The 22,031-nt window shown below is 48.3% G+C and overlaps 1 protein-coding gene across 4 annotated transcripts in view; it reads right to left on the bottom strand.

Moving 5' to 3' along the window:
* Window positions 1–22,031, bottom strand: part of PFKFB2 (6-phosphofructo-2-kinase/fructose-2,6-biphosphatase 2) — a 28,450-nt gene that overhangs the window by 3,939 nt on the left and 2,480 nt on the right. For 2 of the 4 annotated variants that reach the window (XM_070384598.1, XM_070384599.1), the window contains 14 exons: window positions 21,745–21,852; window positions 15,477–15,602; window positions 14,864–14,960; window positions 14,371–14,437; window positions 14,166–14,240; window positions 13,574–13,630; window positions 12,561–12,685; window positions 9,673–9,880; window positions 8,964–9,110; window positions 8,146–8,250; window positions 7,029–7,158; window positions 6,231–6,293; window positions 5,915–5,979; window positions 5,072–5,263 (listed from right to left, as the gene is read on the bottom strand). In XM_070384598.1, coding sequence (XP_070240699.1) covers window positions 5,072–5,263; window positions 5,915–5,979; window positions 6,231–6,293; window positions 7,029–7,158; window positions 8,146–8,250; window positions 8,964–9,110; window positions 9,673–9,880; window positions 12,561–12,685; window positions 13,574–13,630; window positions 14,166–14,240; window positions 14,371–14,437; window positions 14,864–14,960; window positions 15,477–15,602; window positions 21,745–21,832 — 1,545 coding nt within the window. In that variant the 5' untranslated portion in view covers window positions 21,833–21,852. The remainder of the gene's footprint in view (window positions 1–5,071; window positions 5,264–5,914; window positions 5,980–6,230; window positions 6,294–7,028; window positions 7,159–8,145; window positions 8,251–8,963; window positions 9,111–9,672; window positions 9,881–12,560; window positions 12,686–13,573; window positions 13,631–14,165; window positions 14,241–14,370; window positions 14,438–14,863; window positions 14,961–15,476; window positions 15,603–21,744; window positions 21,853–22,031) is intronic. The other 2 variants (XM_005891645.3, XM_005891646.2) reach the window with 2 other exon arrangements.

The following is a 22,031-nucleotide window of genomic DNA, read 5'->3' as shown; positions in this document are numbered from 1 at the left end:
AGTTTGGCTGCTACTCTAAAAGAAAACACCTACTGAAAATCATAGTGTACAGAACTTCCCCCTGAAGAAACTTCCTTTCTTTGTAGGACATGTGCAATAGACAGAGAATTACAGTAACATGCATACAGTGTGAACCTGTACAATTAGAAAACAGTCAGACTCAGTTTACAGATCTTAGCAGAGCCTGTCGGTTAGTCAGCATAGGGACCCTACCACAGTCTATCAGGCAGTCAGCATATAAATACTTCTAGATACAGTGTTCTGAACATGAGTCTAAATTAAACCCCTGGACATACTTCTGATATTTGTGTCACCTCGATCGCAAGTCAGAGCTCAACCCTGCCAATGCTGTAATCTGATTCAATTGTAAACCAAATTAAAATTAAAATAATTCCAAGAAAATTAAAATATCTAATTCAAATTAAAATATTTTAAAATGCATACTGAAAACCTGTGTAAAGTTATGAAATTACTGGAAAAGGAACACGACATGGCCTCTGGGCTTAGCAAAGACAATGGAACGAATGTGCACAAGACTACACAACCCAGACAGAGTTCCCTCAGTTATTAGACACGTGTTCCCCTGTCCCTGGGCTATACCAAGCATCAGTGAGTTTCTCTGCTATGCAGAACTCCTACTCAGAGAGACACCGTAAGGTGGATTTATTTCCAAACAGCTATATCCTGTTTCTTCAAACTGCCAGTGCCTTTGAAGAGCAAATGCGGGTTGTAAAGAGGAACACCCAGAACCTCACAGGAAACACTCAACCGTTCAGATAGGATACAAATATCTTGTTCTCCTAACCCTAACTTCTTGAGGGTTGGCGGAAAGTGAAGTCACTCACTCGTGTCCAACTCTTTGCAACCCCATGGACTACAGCCCACCAGGCTCCTCCGTTTCTGGGATTTCCCAGGCAAGAGTGCCGGAGTGGGTTGCCATTGCCTTCTCCGGGGGTGGGGGGGCGGGGCTCTTCCCAACCAGGGAGGGAAGACAAAAAAACACACAATACCAAACACCAGAGACACAGAGCAGACACCTAGCACAGTGCATCTTTTAAAGGGTCTTCTTATTGTACTTTGTGACTGAATGCGAAACAACCTCCTTACTAAAGCAAAGACAATACAAATAATAAATAAGAGCTAAATTCCATTTAAGGATTAAGATACAGGGGGAAAAAAGCTAGCTCTCTAATCTGCTTTAGATTCTTCTTCAAATCTGTCACAGAACTCCTCATTCAGTTTTAAAGCAGAAAAAAGATAATTGAATAGACAGTGATTTTTCCTTTCTCCATTTTCTAACAATAGATTGAATGTTAAAGACTTCACCTATTTCTCCCATAACAAAACTGAAGTGAAAGTCACTCAGTCGTGTCCGACTCTTTGCGACCCCATGGACTGACTACACGGTCCATGGAATTCTCCAGGCCAGAATACTGGAATGGGGAGCCTTTCCCTTCTCCAGGGGATCTTCCCAACCCAGGGACTGAACCCAGGTCTCCCACACTGCAGGCAGATTCTTTATCATCTGAGCCACCAGGGAAGCCCAGCCTAACTGAAAGCCTCAACAAAAGGTGCTCTGGAGTTTGTCCTTTCTTATTAGGATTTGTGATAGAGACATAATCATAGTAACGTGTATATATTACCAATACATGGGCACGTGGGCTTCCCTGGTGGCTCAGGCGGTAAAGAATCCACCGGCAGTGTGGGCGATCTGGGTTCGATCCCTGGGATGGGACGATCCCCTGGAGGAAGGCATGGCAACCCACTCCAGTGTTCTTGCCTGGAGAATCCCCATGGACAGAGGAGCCTGGCGAGCTACAGTCCACGGGGTCGCAAAGAGTTGGACATGACTGAGCGAGTAAGCACAGCATAGCACAGCACACACTCAGGTAAGAAGGAGAGGGAAGGACAGGAAAGAAAAGATAGGGAACAGAATTTCCCTTAATATGTGGAGTAAAAGCTCTATTCCATTCTACGCTCTCCTGACTTCTTCCTGCTGAAGCTTCTCTGGAGGGATCTTGCTCTAAAAACCAAAGGATGCTGACATCCTTGCCATTGTCAAGTTCTAATTTCTGGTGTCCATTATGAGATTGAGCCCACCTCTGGCTTCTCTTCTTGGGAAAGCAAACTGGCACATGGGGGGGAGTGGCGAAATATCAGCAGGCCGAGGGCCCCAGTGAACGCCCCAGTGCCCTGCGTCTAACGCAGGGGTTTATAACAGGGAAATAATGATGTGGTTTGTTAGAGAATTCTCTTCTCACTAAGAGTACACAGTCCAAAGCCAGCTTGGGATCAAAATGCTCTTTCTCATGCTGTAGCTCTGAATCACTCTCACCTCACAGCATCAGAAAAGACCAAATGCCCATTTGGGCTAAAGATGCCACCAGCCAAGCAAAGCTAGACAAGGCAGCCTTGCAAAAGTGCCACACGCATCTCCCAGACCACATCATCCTGGGGGACAGTCCCACCTCCCGACCCTTTGTCTCATAAGCAGAGGACAAGAGAAAAGGCAGAAGGAACTCTCTACTCCACTGCGACACCCACATTCATAGACTCAGTGTGTTGCTCTTCCACAACCGTTCGTTTATTATAAGTTACATGCCTGTTCTCTAAAATAACCTTCAGGGCAAGGACTTTTTCTCCTGTTTCTGTGTCTCCTTCCTCTACCACCAGCCACCCAGCCCCCAAAACTCCACAAACATGGACACCAAGTATACATTATATAATGCCTCAACAGGAAGAGCAGGTTACCTTATGTCCGGAAGGCAATTTCGAGCAGAATCTAGGCAAGTGGCCTTTGAAAACTGGCCGTGATGTCCGACCAACTTAGGATGTAGGAATAAAGGACTCGAGGTCACAAGCCAGCTGCCTGTGATGATAACCCTTATCATCCCACAAGTTTCACCTCAGTACTTCTCTCTAGTGTGCTTAAAACTCTCAGCTGCTATCACAGGTCATCTATATGATGTAGGGATCTGTTCCACATTGCCCTGCGATGTAAAGGGTAAAAGCTGAACAGGCTACTGCCTGAAGTAACAGCAAAGGGATGACTTCATTTAATACTGTGGTCAGCTCACACAGCTAACTCCAGGGAACTGTTCTTTCAGAACTATGAGAAATTCAGAATTCCTCGGTTGATGCTTTGTCCAAGGAACTATTGCCCCAGTGTTTCTCCAACCGACATCATAAAATGGAGTGTGATTCAGAATCATCAGAGAAGCTATTTAAAGACCCTAGTCCTTGAGACAGAGTCAGAATTAAGCCTAGAGTGGATCCAGGCATGAGTATGTTTCACAGGTTCTATAGGGGGTTCTCATGAATACTCCTAGATAAGAAGCACGACAAAAGGTCTCCTGCTGGTCAGACACTCAGTCATGTCCAACTACAACCCCAGGGACTGCAGCACACCAGGCTTCCCTGTCCTCCCGTGTCCTGGAGTTTGCTCAAATTCACGTCCATTGAGTCGGTGATGCTATCAAAGGTCTCCTATTACCAAATAAGAACATCCCTGGCAAATAGCTAACTATCTGTCACTGGTCACCTGTAAGAGACAGATTGATAACTTTGAGGTGGGGAGTCCTCTCTCTCTTTTAAAAATCTCATGAGAAACCTAGACTTGCCTTTCAGATAAATACACATACATGTATTCACATATTTTATATTCAAAATTGGTGGGGGGGGTATGCCATTGCAGGCCACCAAGGAGCTCAGAATCACTACTCTAAGCATTTCCAGTTTAACTCTGCAGAGAAAATAAAATGATACAGGTCAATAGTAAGAGCTAGATCCCACTGGATTCCAAGACTCCTCTGGACATCAAGATGAAATAAAACAGTACCTTTAGTGAAGGAGATTAAATTTAACACTAGGTTTTCCCAACATTTAGGGGAAAATTTGTTCATATAAAAAAATTTTTTAACTTAAAAACCGATATTCAATATTGAATATTCCTTTTTAAGTTAAATAAAGGAATAGTGTTGAATATTACTAAAAAACAGCAAGCAGCTCTAGTGAATCCTTCTCTGCCTTTCCCTTGAGCAATTCAAACCTCAGCAACGACTCCTGAATCTAACTCTGTCCTTCTGAACAGTCCCATTCAGAGGTCACTGGCTTTGGCAGGTAAGTTCCTGTGGTTGGCAAAGAAGCTGGGAGCCACTGGAGAAAAGGAATACCTGCAGTCCAAGGGCCGTACAAGAGCTAGAGACCAGTCTACTCTCCTAAACCTCACCCCGCTGCAGCCTAGAGACCTATGTCTGAAAAGGACAAACCAAGGTATTTCCCACAGACCGAGAGCCAGCTTCCCTCAGGGCACTGGAGTCTTCGGGATTGTTTCTCATGAAAGGGGACAAGAATTCTCATCCTATGACTCCCTTCAGGCTTCAGAGCATCTGTGGATGTTCTGTAGCCTGGGCTGACCCCTGCAGGACCTGACTTCAAAGGAAGGCAGAAGGAAAAGAAAGGCTCCCCCAGGCCAGATCCACCAAGGCCCACTGCAGAGAAAAGCAACAGAGGCCATACTCCCCTCCCACCCACCGCCCCTCCCGTCCTCAACAGACACACAACGAGGCCACGCGTCACACCGGACAACCCAAAGGGGACGTGAGAGGAGGGAAGAGGGCAGGCAGGCATGGACGGTGAGGGGAGCACACCTCGGGGAGACGAAGGTGGAGGCGAAAGGGGCTTCCGGGGCCCCCTCCACCCTGCCCCCACTTTACCAACACAAGGACGAGACTGAGTTTATAGACACCGTGGATGGACAGGAACATGGCACGCTCAGCCTCAGCCCCAGCTGCGCCAGTCACCCCAGGAGAGGGGAGCCCTTCTCCTCCTCCTCCAAACTGCCCCAACCTGTCCAGAAACACCCAGCTCGCCAGCTTGCCCCCGGGCAGGGAGATGGCTCACACCGCAGACTAGCTAAGGTTGGTCTGGAAACACGTGACCTCACATTCTTTGCTGAGATTCACGGTGTGGGGCCGGGAGGGGGTGTGGGGGCTGGAGGTGACACGACTCCTCGGTGATTAGTGACAAGGGCAGGGGGCCAGGATGGGAGGGAGACACACGGTTACACCACCGGAATGCTGACTTGGGTCTTCGGCTGGTCGGCCCCTTCTTGCGTGTCCAGGGCACGGAGCGGGCTGAGGGGCTGGAGGGGCCGGCTCCCAACACTGTAATTTCTTGGACGCCTGATTGTATTCGAACTGGACAGAGGCGTAAAGCTGTTCCTTCTCATCCTTACAGGGGTTTGGCTCTTGGGAAAGTTGTTCTGATTGGAAACGAGGGACACCACACAAATGAAAGCCAAGCCAAAAGCTCACTCATCAAGGTTAAACAACGCTTGTAACCACAACAGACTCCTCCTCTCCTGCTCCTCTGCAGACAGGCTCTCTCGTAAGACCTGGGCCATGGCCTAGTCCCCCAGCCCCAGGTTGTAAACCCCAGCTAAAGGGTTGTAGGGGAGAGAAGTTCCTTGAGCATCACACTTCGAAGCTAGAGAAAGGCTCAAAGAAAGGAAGGGGCTTATTTAAGATCACTCAGATTACCAGGGCAGACCTAGGAACTAACGTATACTTCCTGACCCCACCTTCCAGGAACCTACTTTCCAAAAGAAGCGCTTTCGGGGGAGTGGTGGGGGGGGGGGGGGCGGATTTGCATTCCACTTCTGCTAAACACTTTCCGTTTTTCATTGGATTTCCAAGAGCCAATTGTCAAGGTTAAGACTCATGAAAGAGATACTAATTTTCAAAAATAGTAATTCCAACATCTCTTCCTCTTGGAAGTAAGCAGACTATGTAGGACATGAGTTCTGGATCTGTTTTTCCTTCTGGACATAAAAGAAACCCCAGTCTCTCGATGTCAAAGGTTCAAGACTCAAGGTGGCGGGGAACCTGCGTGTCATCCATGGAAAAATACTTACAGTTGGCTTGTCACGGTGCGTGTTCACAGCCTCCACATTGAGTTTAATTGTTTCCACTTTGCACCCTGAGAAAACAGAGAGGACTTCAGGAAAAAAAAAAGCTTCAAGAAAAAGCCCTTAATTTCAGTTTGGTAATAAAAGAACATAGATATTCCCAGATACATACAGACATCCTTTCAAACATGGGAGGCACTGAGGGAACCTCTGGCATATAGGAGTGATAACATTGAACTGCTAGGCAAACTTCAGAGAAAATTTAAAAATCCTGACCTTCCCCAATCCCCACTTCCTGCCCAGTTCCCAGGCTCATCGTTACCGTAGGCCACAGGAGTAAGTTTGAAGATGGTATGGAGAGGGCACCTCAGGTATGGTAGCTCATCTGAAAGCAGAAAGTCCAGGTGGAGGAAATCTCAGTATTATGAAACAAGGTCAAGTTAGTGGAAGAGAGAACCCAAGGGGCTCATGAGTTTTCTTTACCCTGATCTGGAGTTGGACAACTCCTCCTCTAAACCCCAGACAATTATCAACACGGCCTCCAAGAAAGCCACCCAGACTACTGAGTGGCTCAGAAAGGAAATAAGCCCACTTCAGATCCTTCCTTGCAGGCAAAACAGGAGTTAAGTGCTGTGGCCAGGGGACCCACGAAGGGAAGACTGGGCTTCAGGTGGGGACACCAGAGGTCAGTGTGCAGGCTTCTCAGCAGTGCAGGAAGATCAGGAAGGGAAGGAAGGGACATATCAAAGATACAGGAGCACTTCCTTACTGCTGCCCCAGAAACCTGTCTACCCTGAATCCCAAGGATGAAGATGCTTCCAAGACACCACCCTCCCTGCAGCTCAAGTAACACGCCAGGAATGTTCAACCACTTTTCTACTGCTGCCAGGCATGTGAGCTCAACGCTGCCCCTCCAGCTAAGCAGGACCAAGAGCCCCAGCAGCAGCCGCTCTCCACTGGGGGCTTTTGCACCAGCGGAGGAGTTGGCCCCGAGGCTGCTGGGAGCCCCGCACTGCTGACTGAAGAATGCACTCCAGTCTGAGTGGAAGAAGGGGAGGTCTGGTTGCCAGGCAACTCGGTACCACCCCAAGTCCGGCCCCCTCCCCCCACCCCATGGCACCTGCACCCTTGTCCAAGAAGTAGGCCAGGAGGCAGCGCATGACAGCCTGGTGGGAGATAACGAGGACATTGCCCTGGCGCTCCAGCTCCATGATGACTGGCTCCAACCGCTGCACCAGGTCCTGGTATGACTGTGGGGAAAATGGGGCGGGCTGGTCAGAGGCCAGGCGAGAGCTGGCAGCCAAGTCAGTGGCCGTGTCCAGAGTTCAGAGGCCGCTTCTTTCTCCCCAGATGGCTTTCCTCCTGGAGGTTCAGCAGCTTCGTGTCGCCTGCTAACCACCCCATCCCTGGTATCTCCTGAGAATCTTCAGACCCTTCAAGAGCTATATGCAGACCAAGAAAACTTCACGTCAAGAAAAGAAAATCTGAACGCAACCTGTGTTTTGTATTTTTTTTCTCCCTACAGAGTAGGCAGAGTGTAAGGCAACAGAGGCTCCTAGGGATCTCCTAGACCCTGTAGGTTTATTTTGTTTCCCTTTGCCTCACAAATCCCTAGACTATAAAGCCACTTAGACCAGCAAGCCATCGTAAACACTGCAGATGACAGGAAAATCCTCATATCCCATATATTTATTTGGTGCCTATACCTGCTTGGGTAGGGATGGAATTAAAAAAAGAACAAGTTATGGGGATTTCGCTGGTGGTTCAGTGGTTAAGAATTAGCCTTCCAATGTAGGGGATGCAGGTTTGATCGCTGGTCATTGAAGTGAAATAAGATCACACATGCCACGGGAAGCTTAAGCTCATGGCCACAACTAGAGAGAAGCCTGTGCACCCAACGCTTGCCGCAATGTGAGATCCCACGTGCAGCAACTGAGACCAAACGCAGTCAAATAAATAATAAAGAAGTATTAAAAAAAAAAATTAAAAAAGACTCTGCTGATTCTAAAATATACTAAACAACAGAGGCTATCTTGTCATCCCTTACCTGGGGATCTTAACAAATTGACTGCCCGAGCTGAATTAAACACAGCAGAACCCAAAGATAGGAAGAAAAACCAAGAGATACCTTAAGTACCCCTAGAAGGTCCCCAAACTCACATTCAGTCCTTCCCCCAAGTTAAAGCTAAACCCCAAGCAAAGGATGGGACAGTCACCCCACAGGAAGGGAATCTCACCTCCCCTCCAGGATATCGGTACAGATATTTCTCTTCATCTCGAAGCGCAAACTCATCCGGATACTGCTCCTGAATCTCCGCGTAAGTCATCTCCTCGCACACGCCCTGCAGGAACCACAAAACTCGGGGAGGCGAACGGACACACACAGCCCCCCACATGAAGAGGTGACCCTGAGGAATATCAGTGCCAGGCACTGGGCTGGCTCCCTTCGCACACTGTAACTGACCGATTCAGAACGAGGGCTCAAGCTCAAACTGCCACTATCTCCTGTGGCTAGGGAGCTAAGAGGTCAAGAAAAGTCAGCAGGAAAAAGGAGGGGAAACAGGGAAGGAGGCCCTGGGGAATTCTTATAGGAGGCATAAAAGTACACAGAGGAAGGAAAGAAAAGGAAGTATCTACTTCTGACCTCAAGGACAGAGAAACACAAAAACAAATTTAGAAAGGACGTTCCTAGAAGAGCTGACCAAGTGACCTAAGCAGAAATTAGACAAGACGTGAGTTGTCAGGTATTTCCTTTTCCTCGGAGGAAAATATATGAAGGAACCAACTGGAGCTTCACTCTCCCCAGGTGCCAGGGGCCATGTCAAAACCTGGTTCGGGTGTTGGCACAGGCACATCAGGCAGGCAGGAAGCCCCGACTGGGGACACAGCTGTTCTCACTTCCTCCTCGGACCGGCCACAGATTCAGCTTCCTCAACGTCTCTACTTGGCAGTCCTAGTTTTCTAGATGGCACAGCCCACGTGGTGACTTCTGAGCATTCCAGCCTGAACAGGAGACCTTAACTGGCACTTTAGCCATCAGATCCTTCCTACTCACAGCATCAATCTCGTTCAGAATCTTCCACTGCTCGTAGGTCACCCCCAGAGATTCTGCGGTCTGGATAGTCCTTTTCAACTGGCTCGTCCACACTTTGAGGTCTGCTATCTCCTGTTCCTCCAGAAACTTCCTTAGAGCCTGGGCAAACTGGGCCATGAAACAAAACATGTAAAAGAAAACACAGAAGCAGACTTCCCTGGTGGTCAGTGGTAAGGACTGCATGCTTCCACTGCAGGGGGCACCGGTTTGATCCCTGGCTGAGGAACTCAGATCCTGCACGCCAGGCATGGTGAAGTCGAAAAGCGCACACACACACACACACACACACACACACACACACAGGACTGCCAATTCAGCCTAAAAGGGACAATGTGTGTGACCCCAATCAAACTCTGAAAGGTGCTACATAGTTATAATAAACCCAGGAGGAAATGAACTTCAACCAGAGCAGCCTGTACTGTGCTGGGCACACAAGTTGAGCCCAATAAATGTCTGATAGCCGAATGATCACAGTAGAAATGGTTCCAAGTTATGCACCCTCCAGTGCAGAGCTAGAATCCATGAACAAGAAAATGCCTCTTCACTGAAATCGCAACTTAAGCCTAATAGGATTCAGTAAGAAGTTAAGGGGATCGAAGAGATGACCTTCTCCACCACGTCCTTCTCACCCTAAGCCGGGGAAATCCAGCCTGCTTGGCTAACTACTCACCTGTTTTCCTCGCACTGAGAGGCCTGAGTCACCCCCAATCTTCCCCAAGAGGTTGAACTCGCTCTCTCCATGCCGGCAAAGGTAGATGGTGCGAGGGTGGACGTGGATATTCATGAGGTAGTAGACGATCTTGCTCTGGATGTAGTCCTGGACTTTGTTCACGAGAAATCGCTGGCCCACGTTTATCACCTTGATGAAAGAAAGATCCCTGGGACAAAGCAGGGAAAAAAAAATCCCTTGGGTATGAAAATCTGAGCATAACAGGAGGGGAAAGGATCTGCAGAGTGACTTGAGGCTCCTAGAGGCTCTTCCGTCTCTCCCGTGATACCCCCACCCACGTGGAAGGAGCCAAGTGGAAAGAGATGGGTCACTCACTCCTCAGAACCAAGGTGCAGCAAAATGCCCTGAACGTCTCGTCGGGCAGCACCACATCCTCAGTGCCCGCCCTGTGCCAGGCACTGTGGCTAAGTGTGGTGAGCAGAAATCAGGCTTCCCCTCAGGGGCTAGACTAGATGACCCGGTGATTTTGGTAACCCTGAAGTTTGCTGAGAAGCACAGCGTCCAACTCAGGTGGTCGAGTCAGAGTACGGCACCCCCTGAGGGGAGGGGCAGGGAGGAGGGAGCAGAACCACAGACAGACGTCTCTGCGCATTCCCTGTCTATGTATCAGTCAGGCTTTTCTCAAAGGCACTCACAAAGCCTGCTCTGGGGCCATCATGGAATTCTTCTCACTATAAAAATAACAAGTGTTGGGCTCAGTGGTAAAGAACTCACCTGCCAGTACAGGAGACATGGGTTTGATCCCTGGTCTGGGAAGATCTCACAAGCTACAGAGCAATGAAACCCGTGTGCCACAACCACTGAGCCCTCACACCACAACCACTGAAGCCTGCGTACCCCAGAGCCCATGCTCAGCAATGAGAGAAGCCACCACAGTGAGAAGCCCACACACCTAAACTACAGAGTAGCCCCCACTTGCCACAACCAGAAAAGAGCCTGCACAGCAACGAAGACCCAGCACAGCCGAAAATAAGTAAAACTACTTAAGAAATAGTAACTGCTTATTCCAAAAGAAATTTTTCTAAAGAAAGATGCAAATAAAAATCACCCATAACCCTACCACCAGAGGTAACATCTATAAACACACACACCCACACACACACATATTCTTCTTGAATATTTTTCAATGTAGGACTTTGGGCTAACTAAAGAATATACTATTACCCCATATCTAGAGCAGCAGTTTTCAATTTCTGTATTAAGTAACATCTCCAAACACTGACATTGTGGGCAACACACTCGAAGGAACTGAAAGACTAAAAGCATGACGCAGACCGCTGAAGCAATTTAACAATGGGCTATGCACTCTTACCATTTGCTTGGCTGCAGAGCTGTATTCTTATCTCAATAGAGCTGCTCTGACTACATGCTTTTATGAAGACCACCTTTTCATGGGTCTCCCTGTGCACATATCATTCTTCAACATGGACTTGGCATTTTGCTACAACTCTTATTGCTCTCACACATCAACTTAACCTGCATTCCAGGCCACATTGCCAATAGGTACTGCCATACTAAGTAATATATAAAAGCCATATACATATATATGTGTATATACGTGTGTGTGTGTGTGTATATATATATATGTGTGTGTGTGTGTGTATGTACATGTATATATATGTATGGCCTTTCCCGGTGGCTCAGCTGGTAAAGAATCCACCTATGACGCAGGCGACCCCGGTTTGATTTCTGGGTTGGGAAGATCCCCTGGAGAAGGGATAGGCTACCCACTCCAGTATTCTTGGATTTCCCTGGTGGCTCAGATGGTAAAGTATCTGCCTGCAATGCAGGAGACCTGTGTTCCATCCCTGGGTTGGGACAATCCCCTGGAGGAGGGGATGGAAACCCACTTCAGTATTCTCACCTGGAGAATCCCCATGGACAGAGGAGCCTGATGGGCTACAGTCCATGGGGTCACAAAGGGTCGGAAACAACTGAGCAGCTAAACAACAGCAACATGCATGTGTGTGTGTGTGGCGGGGGAGGTTGGTGCTTAGTCGCTCAGCCGTGTCCGACTCTTTGTAACCCCATGGATTGTAGCCTGCCAGGCTCCTCTGTCCGTGGGATTCTCCAGGCAAGAAAATTGAAGTGGATTGCCATGCCCTCCTCCAGGGGATCTTCCAAACCCAGGGAACGAACCCAGGTCTCCTGCATTGGCTGGAGGATTCTTTACCACTGAGACACCAGGGAAGCCTCCTACACATGTATAATACACTATGTTTTATGCAAAATAAATTGACATATTATGTTATTTACATATGTAATATACGTGCACATATACATATATATATACACACACACACATACACAATAAACGTTAAAAACTGATCAAAAACTGATTACACACCTTAAAGGGGTGCCCTACAACACCCCAACTCAAAACTACTGATCTAGAGCAGTGGCTCTCAACCAGGGGTGAGTTAGCTCCCCAGGGGACATTTGGTTAAGTCTGGAAACCTTTTTGATTGCCACAGCTTGGGACAGCTATGGGTATCTAGTGGCAGAGGGCAGGGGTGCTGCGAAAGCTCCTACAGTGCCCAAAACAGCTCCCCATGGTACAGATTATCCAGTTCAAAATGTCCATCACGCTGAGGTTGAGAAATCATAGTCTAGAGCACATGACTGAAGAACTTATGATAAAAAAAACATTCCGTCGTTCAAGGGTAAGATTCAATCCATTCAGAGGCCACAGAGCCGTATCTTTTCTCCCTGGAATGATGTAAACACAGGTCTGCATGGTCAGAGGAAGACTACAGACGGGGTGAGAAAGGCTCCTTTCTCACATGCAACCCCTGCCTCGGCCCTGAGACCTCGGCCTCAAACCTTACTTGTCATGGCTGTCTGGGTCAAGGGGTTGATAGGTGACTTTGTAGCACTCAATCCTCTTTAGGAAGTCATCCATCACATTCTCCCTGTTCCTTTCAGGGTAGTCGGGGCTCGACACCTTTACCTCCTGGAATCACAGGGAGAGCAGGGCCCGGTCACAGGTCTGCTCTCAACAGCACTCCCGCAACAGCCACTGCTGAATAAAGCACAGCAAGGCCAGAGAAGAGGCCTTTCATGGGAGTGCTGGCGACCCCATTCACTGAGCAGCGCCCGCCCCCCGTCCTGTGACCCTGGCAACCAAGATGGGAAAGACAACTGGGGAGTCACGCGCCTGCCCTTGGCTGCAGGACAGAGGCAGTCACACAGCTGAAGCAGCTCGCAGGCCCCGATCCTTCATGGACCTTCCTGGGAAAACAGAATGGGATTCAATTTCTCCCCAGGGACACTTAGAATAAAGTGCACTATCTGACAACTGGCTGACTCGGACCAGACACCTCCACGGCAAGGCCCCACACTGCTGGGAGAATACCACTGTGACACAATGCATGGACGTCCATTAGCACAGCACGGTACAGCCATCAGATGGGCACAGGTATGAGCTGTGACCACACACAGCAAGGTGCCCAGAATGCTGACCCGAACGTTAGACCACTGGTGAGCAGACGGCCTTCCTGAAAGGTGGCCCAGACAGATAATGAAGAGTCTGATCCATTCTAAGAACATACCTAGGTTTCAGCACTTAGCTAATACCCAGAATACAGAGCCAGGACTCCTACAGTTTAAGCTGAGCCTCTATATTCAACAGCTAATTCTTACTTTATTCCTCAAAGCCTGCTTCTTCTCCCAAGGAAAGTGTCGAGAAGTATAAAATGGGGTTGTGGCAGATCTAAGAGCTCACCCTGCGCTGCTAAACACGTCTACCTCTCGCTTTCATTACCAAGCTGACTCTCCACCCACCCCCACCAACACACACACACGCAAGGCATAGAGACGTGTGTGCAGGGGGCTCACCTACCAGGATGTTGGCAGCAATGACATCAGGATCATCGCACACGGACTCCACAAAGAACACCTGCCCAGGGGGAGAAGGCAGCGATCGGTGAGTCAAAAATGGCCAGGCTGCCAATTAAGAGCACACGTTCACACTTGCCCCACCCCAGCCACCACATCCCCCAGAGATTTTCTTTCATGAAAGTGGCCTTCGAGGGCTGTTCATTTAAAAATAGCTCTTACCATATCCCCAGGGCCTCATACATACATGCTAAGGATCTGAGAAAGGACCTGAAAGAAAACACTCAAGTTTTGGGGGTAAGACACCAAGACGAGAGAATCGGGTGTCCGGTCCTGTCCTTACCCACCAGAGTCAAGCAGGTCCACACATGCCTCCTAACTCCCCACCTCCACCGACCCTCCTCTTCCTCCAGCTTGGAGGCAGACCCTGCTGCTGCTGCTGCTAAGTCGCTTCAGTCGTGTCCGACTCTGTGCGACCCCACAGACGGCAACCCACCAGGCTCCCTCTCCCCTGGGATTCTCCAGACAAGAACACTGGACTGGGTTACCATTTCCTTCTCCAACGCATGAAAGCAAAAAGTGGAAATGAAGTCTACCTTGAAAGAATTCTCCTCGGCAAAGTTCAAAATCAAGTCCCTCCTCTCTCGAGTGGTATTGGTAGCATCAAACACCTGGGAAGAGAGCCCACGAGGCAGAGGAATGGGGACCAAGAAACACAATCCCACCGAGGTGGACCCCAGGCGGAGCGGTGCAGCTAGGCTGCTGCAGGGGTGGAGACAGGGAAGAGGCAGTAAGGCTTACCGCAATCTGCCCGCTCTCCTCCGTGAGATACGCCTTCACGTCTTTCAGTGCCACCAGGGCACACTGTCTGCCAAGACAGCAGAGGAAATCAGCCAGGGGACTGAGCCAAGGCCAAGTTCAGGCACAGTCAGAGACGTGAACCGCTGGGGTGCAGCAGGGGTCGAGTCCCTTCTGTTCAGCTTCCCCACGGATCAAAAATTTTCCCCAACTGGACCTTTCAACTTCCCCGTTATTCTTCTACCTTCCTGGATCTTTCATGTTCCCCTACCCCAAGTACATATCTCCCCCTCTGGAGACTTAGCCTACAGCAACACTCACAACTTTCTGAGTCCTGTTCTTCTACCCACCCAAGTCCACAGTGATCCGCCCAGTGGGTAACTTACACTTAAAATTCCCACCAAGTGTTTACTAAAAAGGAAACCAAGCCCCATGACATCCAGTCTCACGATGGCCAAGGAAGGGCTGGCCTGGCAGTCAGGCCTAGAAGACTCACTTGCGAATCTTCATGGCCTCCTCGTTGTCATGCCGGAAGAAGTCATAGGACTTATAGGACTTGACTGCTTGCCGCCGATACACCCCAAGATTAAACACTGCAAAAGACACCCACACCCTTTAGCAGCGAAACAATACAATGTCCCAAAGCGGCCTTCTCGGTCTAATGTCAGAGTGGCCAAGGGGATTGAAAAAAGCACCATGGTATGCTGGCAACAGTACAAGATTAAGAATCAGGTTAAGTTCAAGCTCTGACTTAACAGACTCTGGACAAGTCTTAAATTATCTGACTTTCAATTTTCTCAGCCACTTTGGGTATTCCACAGGGATACTGCTAAATAATGCAGATGTAAGGGCTCTGGAAATGTAAAGCCCTATACTCATTTAATTCTTAATACTCCTATCGAAGGCATTTCCCCAAAATTAAGCCAATCCAGCCAAGGACAGGAGGAACAAATGGATAGCCAGAGAATAAAGCCGGTAAACCAGGAAAAACTACAACTGCTGCCAGGAGCACCCTGTAACCTTGATGCCAGGGACAGAAAGTCTCCCAGAGGCCTGGGAGGCCCAGAACTGATCATTTCCTCTTCCAAAGAATGTACAGCTGCACCTACCTTTGGTGGGCACCCCAATCCAGTTGAGGTAGCGTGTAAGTTTCTTGGACACGTAGGTTTTGCCACGGGCTGGCAAGCCAATCATAACAATGAGGGTTGGAGAGTTTGTCATGTAAGATGCCCATGCTAAAGGGAAATGGAATGGAACAGAAATAAATAATGAGAGGCCAAGTCAAGAGTGTGCAGGCGCCTAAGCCTTCATGATCAGAACCCGGTTTGATTCTCATACACCTCAGTGAGGCCAGGGTCCAAGAGGACTGGAAAGGCAAACTGAGGTAAACCTCCTAAGAGACAAAGAACCCAAACCAAGAGGTGTCCTTCCCACTTGCCCAAGGTCTTCACAGAGGTACAAAAGGTGAAAGAGAAAAAAAAAAAGTGGCCAGGAATAGAAAGACAGTAGCCACAGCATCTTCCTCAGCATTGAGAATATTTAGTAACACGCAGTGACGGCACCATGAAGGAAGGCCTTGGGCCTGGAGACTCTACCAGTGCAGCACTGAGCTGGTTCCAGTAACACATCCAACAAACTGTCTCTCCTAAGGATCCCATCCACCCCTTCAGAGCCACAGGCAAGAGTTATCTTGAGGATCAAAAAAAAAAAATTCCTGCCCTCAACCTGTTTGGGCCTTTGTGCTCAGGCCACACGAGTTTAAGCCAGAACTTCTAAATGATTTAGATGGTGTCAAAGCCTACCTGGGTGGCTCAGATGGTAAAGACCTGCCTGTAGACACAGGAGACCCAGATTCGACCCCTGGGTCAGGAAGATCCTTTGGAGAAGGCAGTGGCAACCCACTCCAGTATTCCTGCCTGGAGAATCCCATGGACAGAGGATCCTGGCAGGCTATGGTCCACAGGGTCACAAGGAGACACGACTGTAGCAACTCAGCATGCACAGCACACAGCCTACATGACACGGGATCTGACTAGACCTCAGGAATATCGTGGTAAAGCTGGCACACAAGGGCATTATGGCCAGCCTGCCTCAAAGGCCCAGGTAGAAGCAAGACAGTTTAGAAGCAGAACAGCCACTGGTCTGCCCTTCCTTAGAAAACGGATTTCAAGAATGCTCACTTACACAGACAGCTCCCCCTGGGCAAGCAGGGGCAAACCAGATGCTCAGAGGCCAGGTGACACACCTGAGAACATACACTGAGTCACTGGGATCCGCTTTTCTCCATAAAAAGAGCCTCTGATGAGGATCGACTTACTCACAGCTCCTCCCTACCCACCCTGCCAGGAAGGAGTGTGGAAGAGGGCCCTGCACGCTGCCAGTCACAGCCCCGGGGCCAAGACCCAAACGCAGGTCACTGGGAGGGACTCGGGCTCTGCGTCTCCCACAAGTGAGGCCCTGTGCACAGACCGCATGGGATAGAGTCACGTGCACCTTCATCTTCCAGAAGGCGTCCAGCAGGTAGCTGCTGCTTCTCTTCCTGGGACAAGGCGACCCTGGAAGGCTAAGAAACAATTCAGCAAACTGGTGGTACCTGGATGGGAATGTCATCTTTCATTTTTAGAGAAGGGAAGGTAAAAAGGTCTCAGTGGAGAAGTGGGCAGAGGGGCATGGGTAGAGAGCAGACCTTGGAAGGAAGAGAGTTTCCTAGGAGTGTTTGGCAAGAAGTACCCAGTACCCAAACAGGGCCCTGGCAGTAAGCGAGGGGTGGGTGCCCAGACTTGGGGTCAGAGGGGTTGGCTTTTAGCCCTTCACCCACTGGGGACATGGAAAACTCCTGGGCCTGAGCAGGAGCCCCTCCAAGGTAGGGGATGAGCAACAGAAGTGATTTTCGTCTCTTGTCCCAACAGGGAGCACAAAGGCAAGCAAATGCCCTGCTGCAGCCACGTTGATGTTTATCCCTGACCTCTTGACCCCCAACAGGCAGATGGCTGCCTCAGGTTTCAGGAGTGAAATCCTCCCGAGTCTTCACTTTCTCCAGCTCAGCGCCGCTCCCTTTCCAATCCCCGTGGCTTGGCTCATTACCTGCACCTCCAGTGCTGCTCGGCCCACACCTTCCAGCCCATTACGCACTTCCCCTAAACGTCCTCTTACCCTCCCTGAAGCTGAAAATGAACTGATGATCCCTGGGAGATGCTCTGAAGCCAGCCAGGGAACCAGCTGCTCCATGTTTACCAAACAGGACACAGAGTGCTAAGAACAAAAGGAAGCACAGGGCATTAAGGACTCCGCTTGGCAGTCCCCAGCGCAGCTCCCCCTCTGCCGACGACACACCCACACATACCTGCTGCGACAGGGCTGCTCATTTACCAGAGGACAAAACAAAACCATACTTTCTATCTCAAAGTACCGCATCAGCAATACTAGGACACTCAGTCTTGCCTGTTAAAACACAAAACTATCACCACCTTAATCTGAATAGTAGACACTTCACGCTGATTAATTTCAGACACAATATAATTATAACACGTGCTGTGTTGTACTTAGTCACTGAGTCATGTCCGACTCTTTTCGACCCCAGGGACTGTAGCTCACCAGGCCCCTCTGTCCATGGGGACTCTCCAGGCAAGAATACTGCAGTCGGTTGCCATACCCTCCCCCAGGGGATCTTCCCAACCCAGGGATGGAACACAGGTCTCCTGCATTGCAGGCGGATTCTTTACCAACTGAGCCACCAGGGAAGCCCACAAATACTGGAGTGGGTAGCCTATCCCTTCTCCAGGGGAACTTCCGACCCAGGAATCAAACTGGGGTCGCCTGCATTACAGGTAGATTCTTTACCAGCTGAGCTACCAGGGAAGCCCATATTATAACATATCCGTTGACAAAGTTTGGAAAGCTGTTTCAAAGCTGAAATTCTCTTCTGCCTTCTTTATGCAAGGTTGAACTCACTTTCTCAATCTTAGACTTACTTTCCTTCACAAACCCACTTAGAGGAAATGAGCATGTGAAAACTTGCCTCCTGTAGACAGAAAACCTGAGGCCCAGAAAAGGGAAGAGCTTGGCCCACAGTCCTGCAATAGAAAGTCAAGGTCAGGGCCCTGACCAGACTCCCAGTTTCATGACTGTCCAATTAGTCCCAGTCACTAGCGCTTGTCAGCACCTGACAAAGGGAACCAAGTGGCCAGCACAACTCTGATCTCTAACCTAAACCTGAAGGGTAGTCTAGAAGGCCCACAGTTCCCGGCTTTCTCATGACCAAGGTCATCTTCCACTTTTTGTTCTCAACAGCCCCAATATTTTGAAATATACTGCCCTATGTGATTCATTAGTAATACATTCTCTGTATTCATCAGAAGTCATAAACTGCCAATTATGTCCTGCCGTTTTACTGATATAAGCCTAATATAGCCAAGTTCTGCAGCCAAACACTAAGAAAGTTAGTGTTTTAGTTAACCAGTGTAGCTATAGTTTAATGCCCAATTTCTATCAAGTACCTTGGAATATTAAAAACTGCTAACAATACAGACCTTTTGAGGAATGCTGTGAGTGTTTCAAAGTGTCTATCTTTCCTCCAAGTATTTCTACAGGAAAGCTGCTGGCACAAACATGGAAAGGTGTATACGCAAGGATACTTATTACGTTGTTGTTGGTGACGGTGAAAAACTGGAAACAATGTAAATGTCCATCAGGGAGAGGCAATATCCATACAAGGCTGATGGAAGAATGAAGTAAATTTGAACTTATCAACCCACAAAAAGTGTCCAGAATATAGTTTTAAAAAGGAGCAGGGGAGAGATGGCGGCAGAACAAAAAATGTATGGTGTGAATCCATTTTCAGTAACAGGATACACCAGAATAAGATTTTAGAAAGGATCAAACTTAATAGGCACAGGCAAAATCATGAGAAATTTCTTGCTTTTCACTTTCTTTCTGTGTTGTAATTAGGGGAAGATTCATATGAATCTGTCTCATGAAGATTCATGAGAACCTGTCTGCTCCAGACCTATTCAAAATATCAAAGAATAAAAGCAACAAAGAAAGAAAACCAAGTGGATCTCCCCGGCTACCCCTAATTCCTGCTTTCACTGAGCCCTGAAACCAGCTGTCTCAGCACCTTAAGGGCACCTCAGCCAGCACCACCCCCCTTCTCCCCCATCCCGGGAGTAGCTGAAATTTCAGTAATGCTCTTTTGGAGGCTTTGGCTCTCTAAAGACATTCTACAGTCCTGCAGTTCAGGTACTTCCCAGAGGCAAAGTCAGCCAACAAACAGGTGTAATTAGCACTAATGGGATAATGGGCGAGCTATTAATAAAGCAGCTGCTGGGTATGAACACTAAGCAGACTGGGAAACCTGTTGCAAGAAACAGGCAAGTAACAGAGAAAAGGGAAATAAACACATACTCTCATAACTGTATTTCTCCTTGGACTGTGGCTTTCAAAATCTCACAGTCCAAACGTGAAAGGAGAACAAAGTGGGGTAAATGAATGACAGAGGTTCAGGAGAACCCAGATGCCTCCAATGGGGAAGACAAGGGTAGAATTTGGAAAGGGGAGACCGAGAATTGGAGTCTAGAGGATGGAAAGAGACCTGGGATTATTGCTTCCTTGACTAATCAAAAGACCTCAAGACAAAAAGGCTGCAAAAAAGTTAGAAAGGCATGTAGGAGAGTCCTTTGGAGAAAAAAAGCAGAGCCAGAAGGGCTGATGCTGGGCACTGGGCAGGGTCCATGACTTCCACAGTTATCAATTCCCCACCCCCAACTACCACCACCTGTTCTCTGCTCTTATTGGACTCAAGTGTCCTAGTAACATGAGGGCACCTCTCTTTAAGATATGCATTCCATACCCCCAAATCTGGGCTACCATATTGTCAAACAAGAGGAGAAAACACTTTTTACTGAAAATATGATTCTTTACAGGGCTCTTTTAAATACTAAGATTCCAGCACAGCATTTACCACATAACTCTATATGTAATGCTTCAGGAACACACACAACATGCAAATTGTCACCAGTGAAAAATAACACAGTTTAGTCACAGGCCCAACATTCTTCTAAGAGCTCTCCTATATATACACATTCAATTCTCATATCACTCAGAGAGATACTATTAGTATCCCCATTATATCAAAAAGTAAACTGAGGCATGGGGCAGACAAGCAACTTGGTTTTTAACCAAGCACCTAGCTAGGAAGTAGTAACAAGAAGATTTGGACCCAAGCAGGCTGACTCCAGAGGCTACACCCAAATATCATGCTATAGTAGCTATCTTCCACAGGGTGCTCGCCCTTGGTACCTGGCTTCCTGCCCTGGCAGAGAAAGAAGACATTGATCACACAGGTGCACCAACCCCAGGATCACACCCAAACAAGCCGCCTCTGCTGCAGCCAAACCCCAACAAGCTTCATCAGTGATAGGTGAAAAAAGATGATCATCATTAATCATGAGACTGACAAGGGCGTGACATCAAGGTTGAGACTCTGGGGAAAGTTTGGAACATGAGATGATCCCAAGTCTCATGCTGGTCGACTATTTCCACCTGCTGATAAATATAACCACTGAAATGAGAAGGACTGCCTGGTAGGTTTCCAAGGGAACTTGGAAGCAGGGACAGAGTGAGCTTTCCTTGAGTTTCCCCAAAACATCTAGGGACCAAATGCCCAGGACCTTTTGACCTGGGCGATACAGTCTTGCAGTCTTAAGGGTGCTTAGGCACGCAGATCATGGGGACAAGAAATACCACTTCATCTCTCTGCAAACCCATCTGTTGTCTCTGTCTAAAAGATGGGCATGGAAATGCTCCTGTGAAACCCATCCCCAGAGGAAAATAGTTTGCAAACTATAAAGACTAAACTTGTAAGATAGTAAAGTGCCCCAGACATGGCAAGAAGTGAAATGTCATGGTCAATTTCCCTTAGGCCTGTAGAAATGAGCAACTGGTTCCTACCTGCAATTTCTGCTGCGAGCAGCACTCTCACAAAACTTAGCCCAAGAGATTAAGAGAAACTCTTAACAGTATCAGCCCCAAGGAATTCCTGCACCCTGCCACTCTGCCTTACTTATTGCGAGTATAATACTTACTCTAACTTTCTTCATCAATTGACTAGGCAAATACTCCCAGGATGGAGAAGATAAAGATTCAGTTAAAGAAAGCAGGAAGGAAATGCTGGGCTACACCAGGAGTCTAGCCCCAAGGACAGACATTTCAGAGTCTACTTGTTTCAGAAAGGAAATTCCCCTGGTAGACTTTGTTTTAAATTCCCGTGTCAAAGAATTATTTCTCACTCCCACTCAGCAGCAAAGTCTAGAATTACAACAATATTCCCAAAATAAAATCCTGGAAACAGAGCAGCCCCTCCTCTTTCCCAACACTCACAACATTTCTTCTCTGACATTCGGAGACTTGCTTTGGTTTCATAGCTATTGTTGTTCTGTTCTGAGGAAGAGGCAGGATTCCCGGACATGGCAACTCTTCAGGAGATGTCTGGAAGGGACAAAAGGAATATAAAGAAGGGAAGGAAGGAAAGAACCCTTAGAACACCCAAAAGAGGACCACTGAGGTACAAGTGAAAGAACCCTGGGCCAAGTGTCAAATCCAGCCCTCCTTCTCCCAGTTAATAGTTGCATGCCCTAGGACAAGTCATGAATATCTCCAGCCCTCTG

This window comes from Bos mutus, chromosome 16, assembly GCF_027580195.1.
Source record: "Bos mutus isolate GX-2022 chromosome 16, NWIPB_WYAK_1.1, whole genome shotgun sequence".
In the NCBI taxonomy this organism is placed as follows: Eukaryota; Metazoa; Chordata; class Mammalia; order Artiodactyla; family Bovidae; genus Bos; species Bos mutus.
This window is presented reverse-complemented; position numbering and strand designations above follow the sequence as displayed.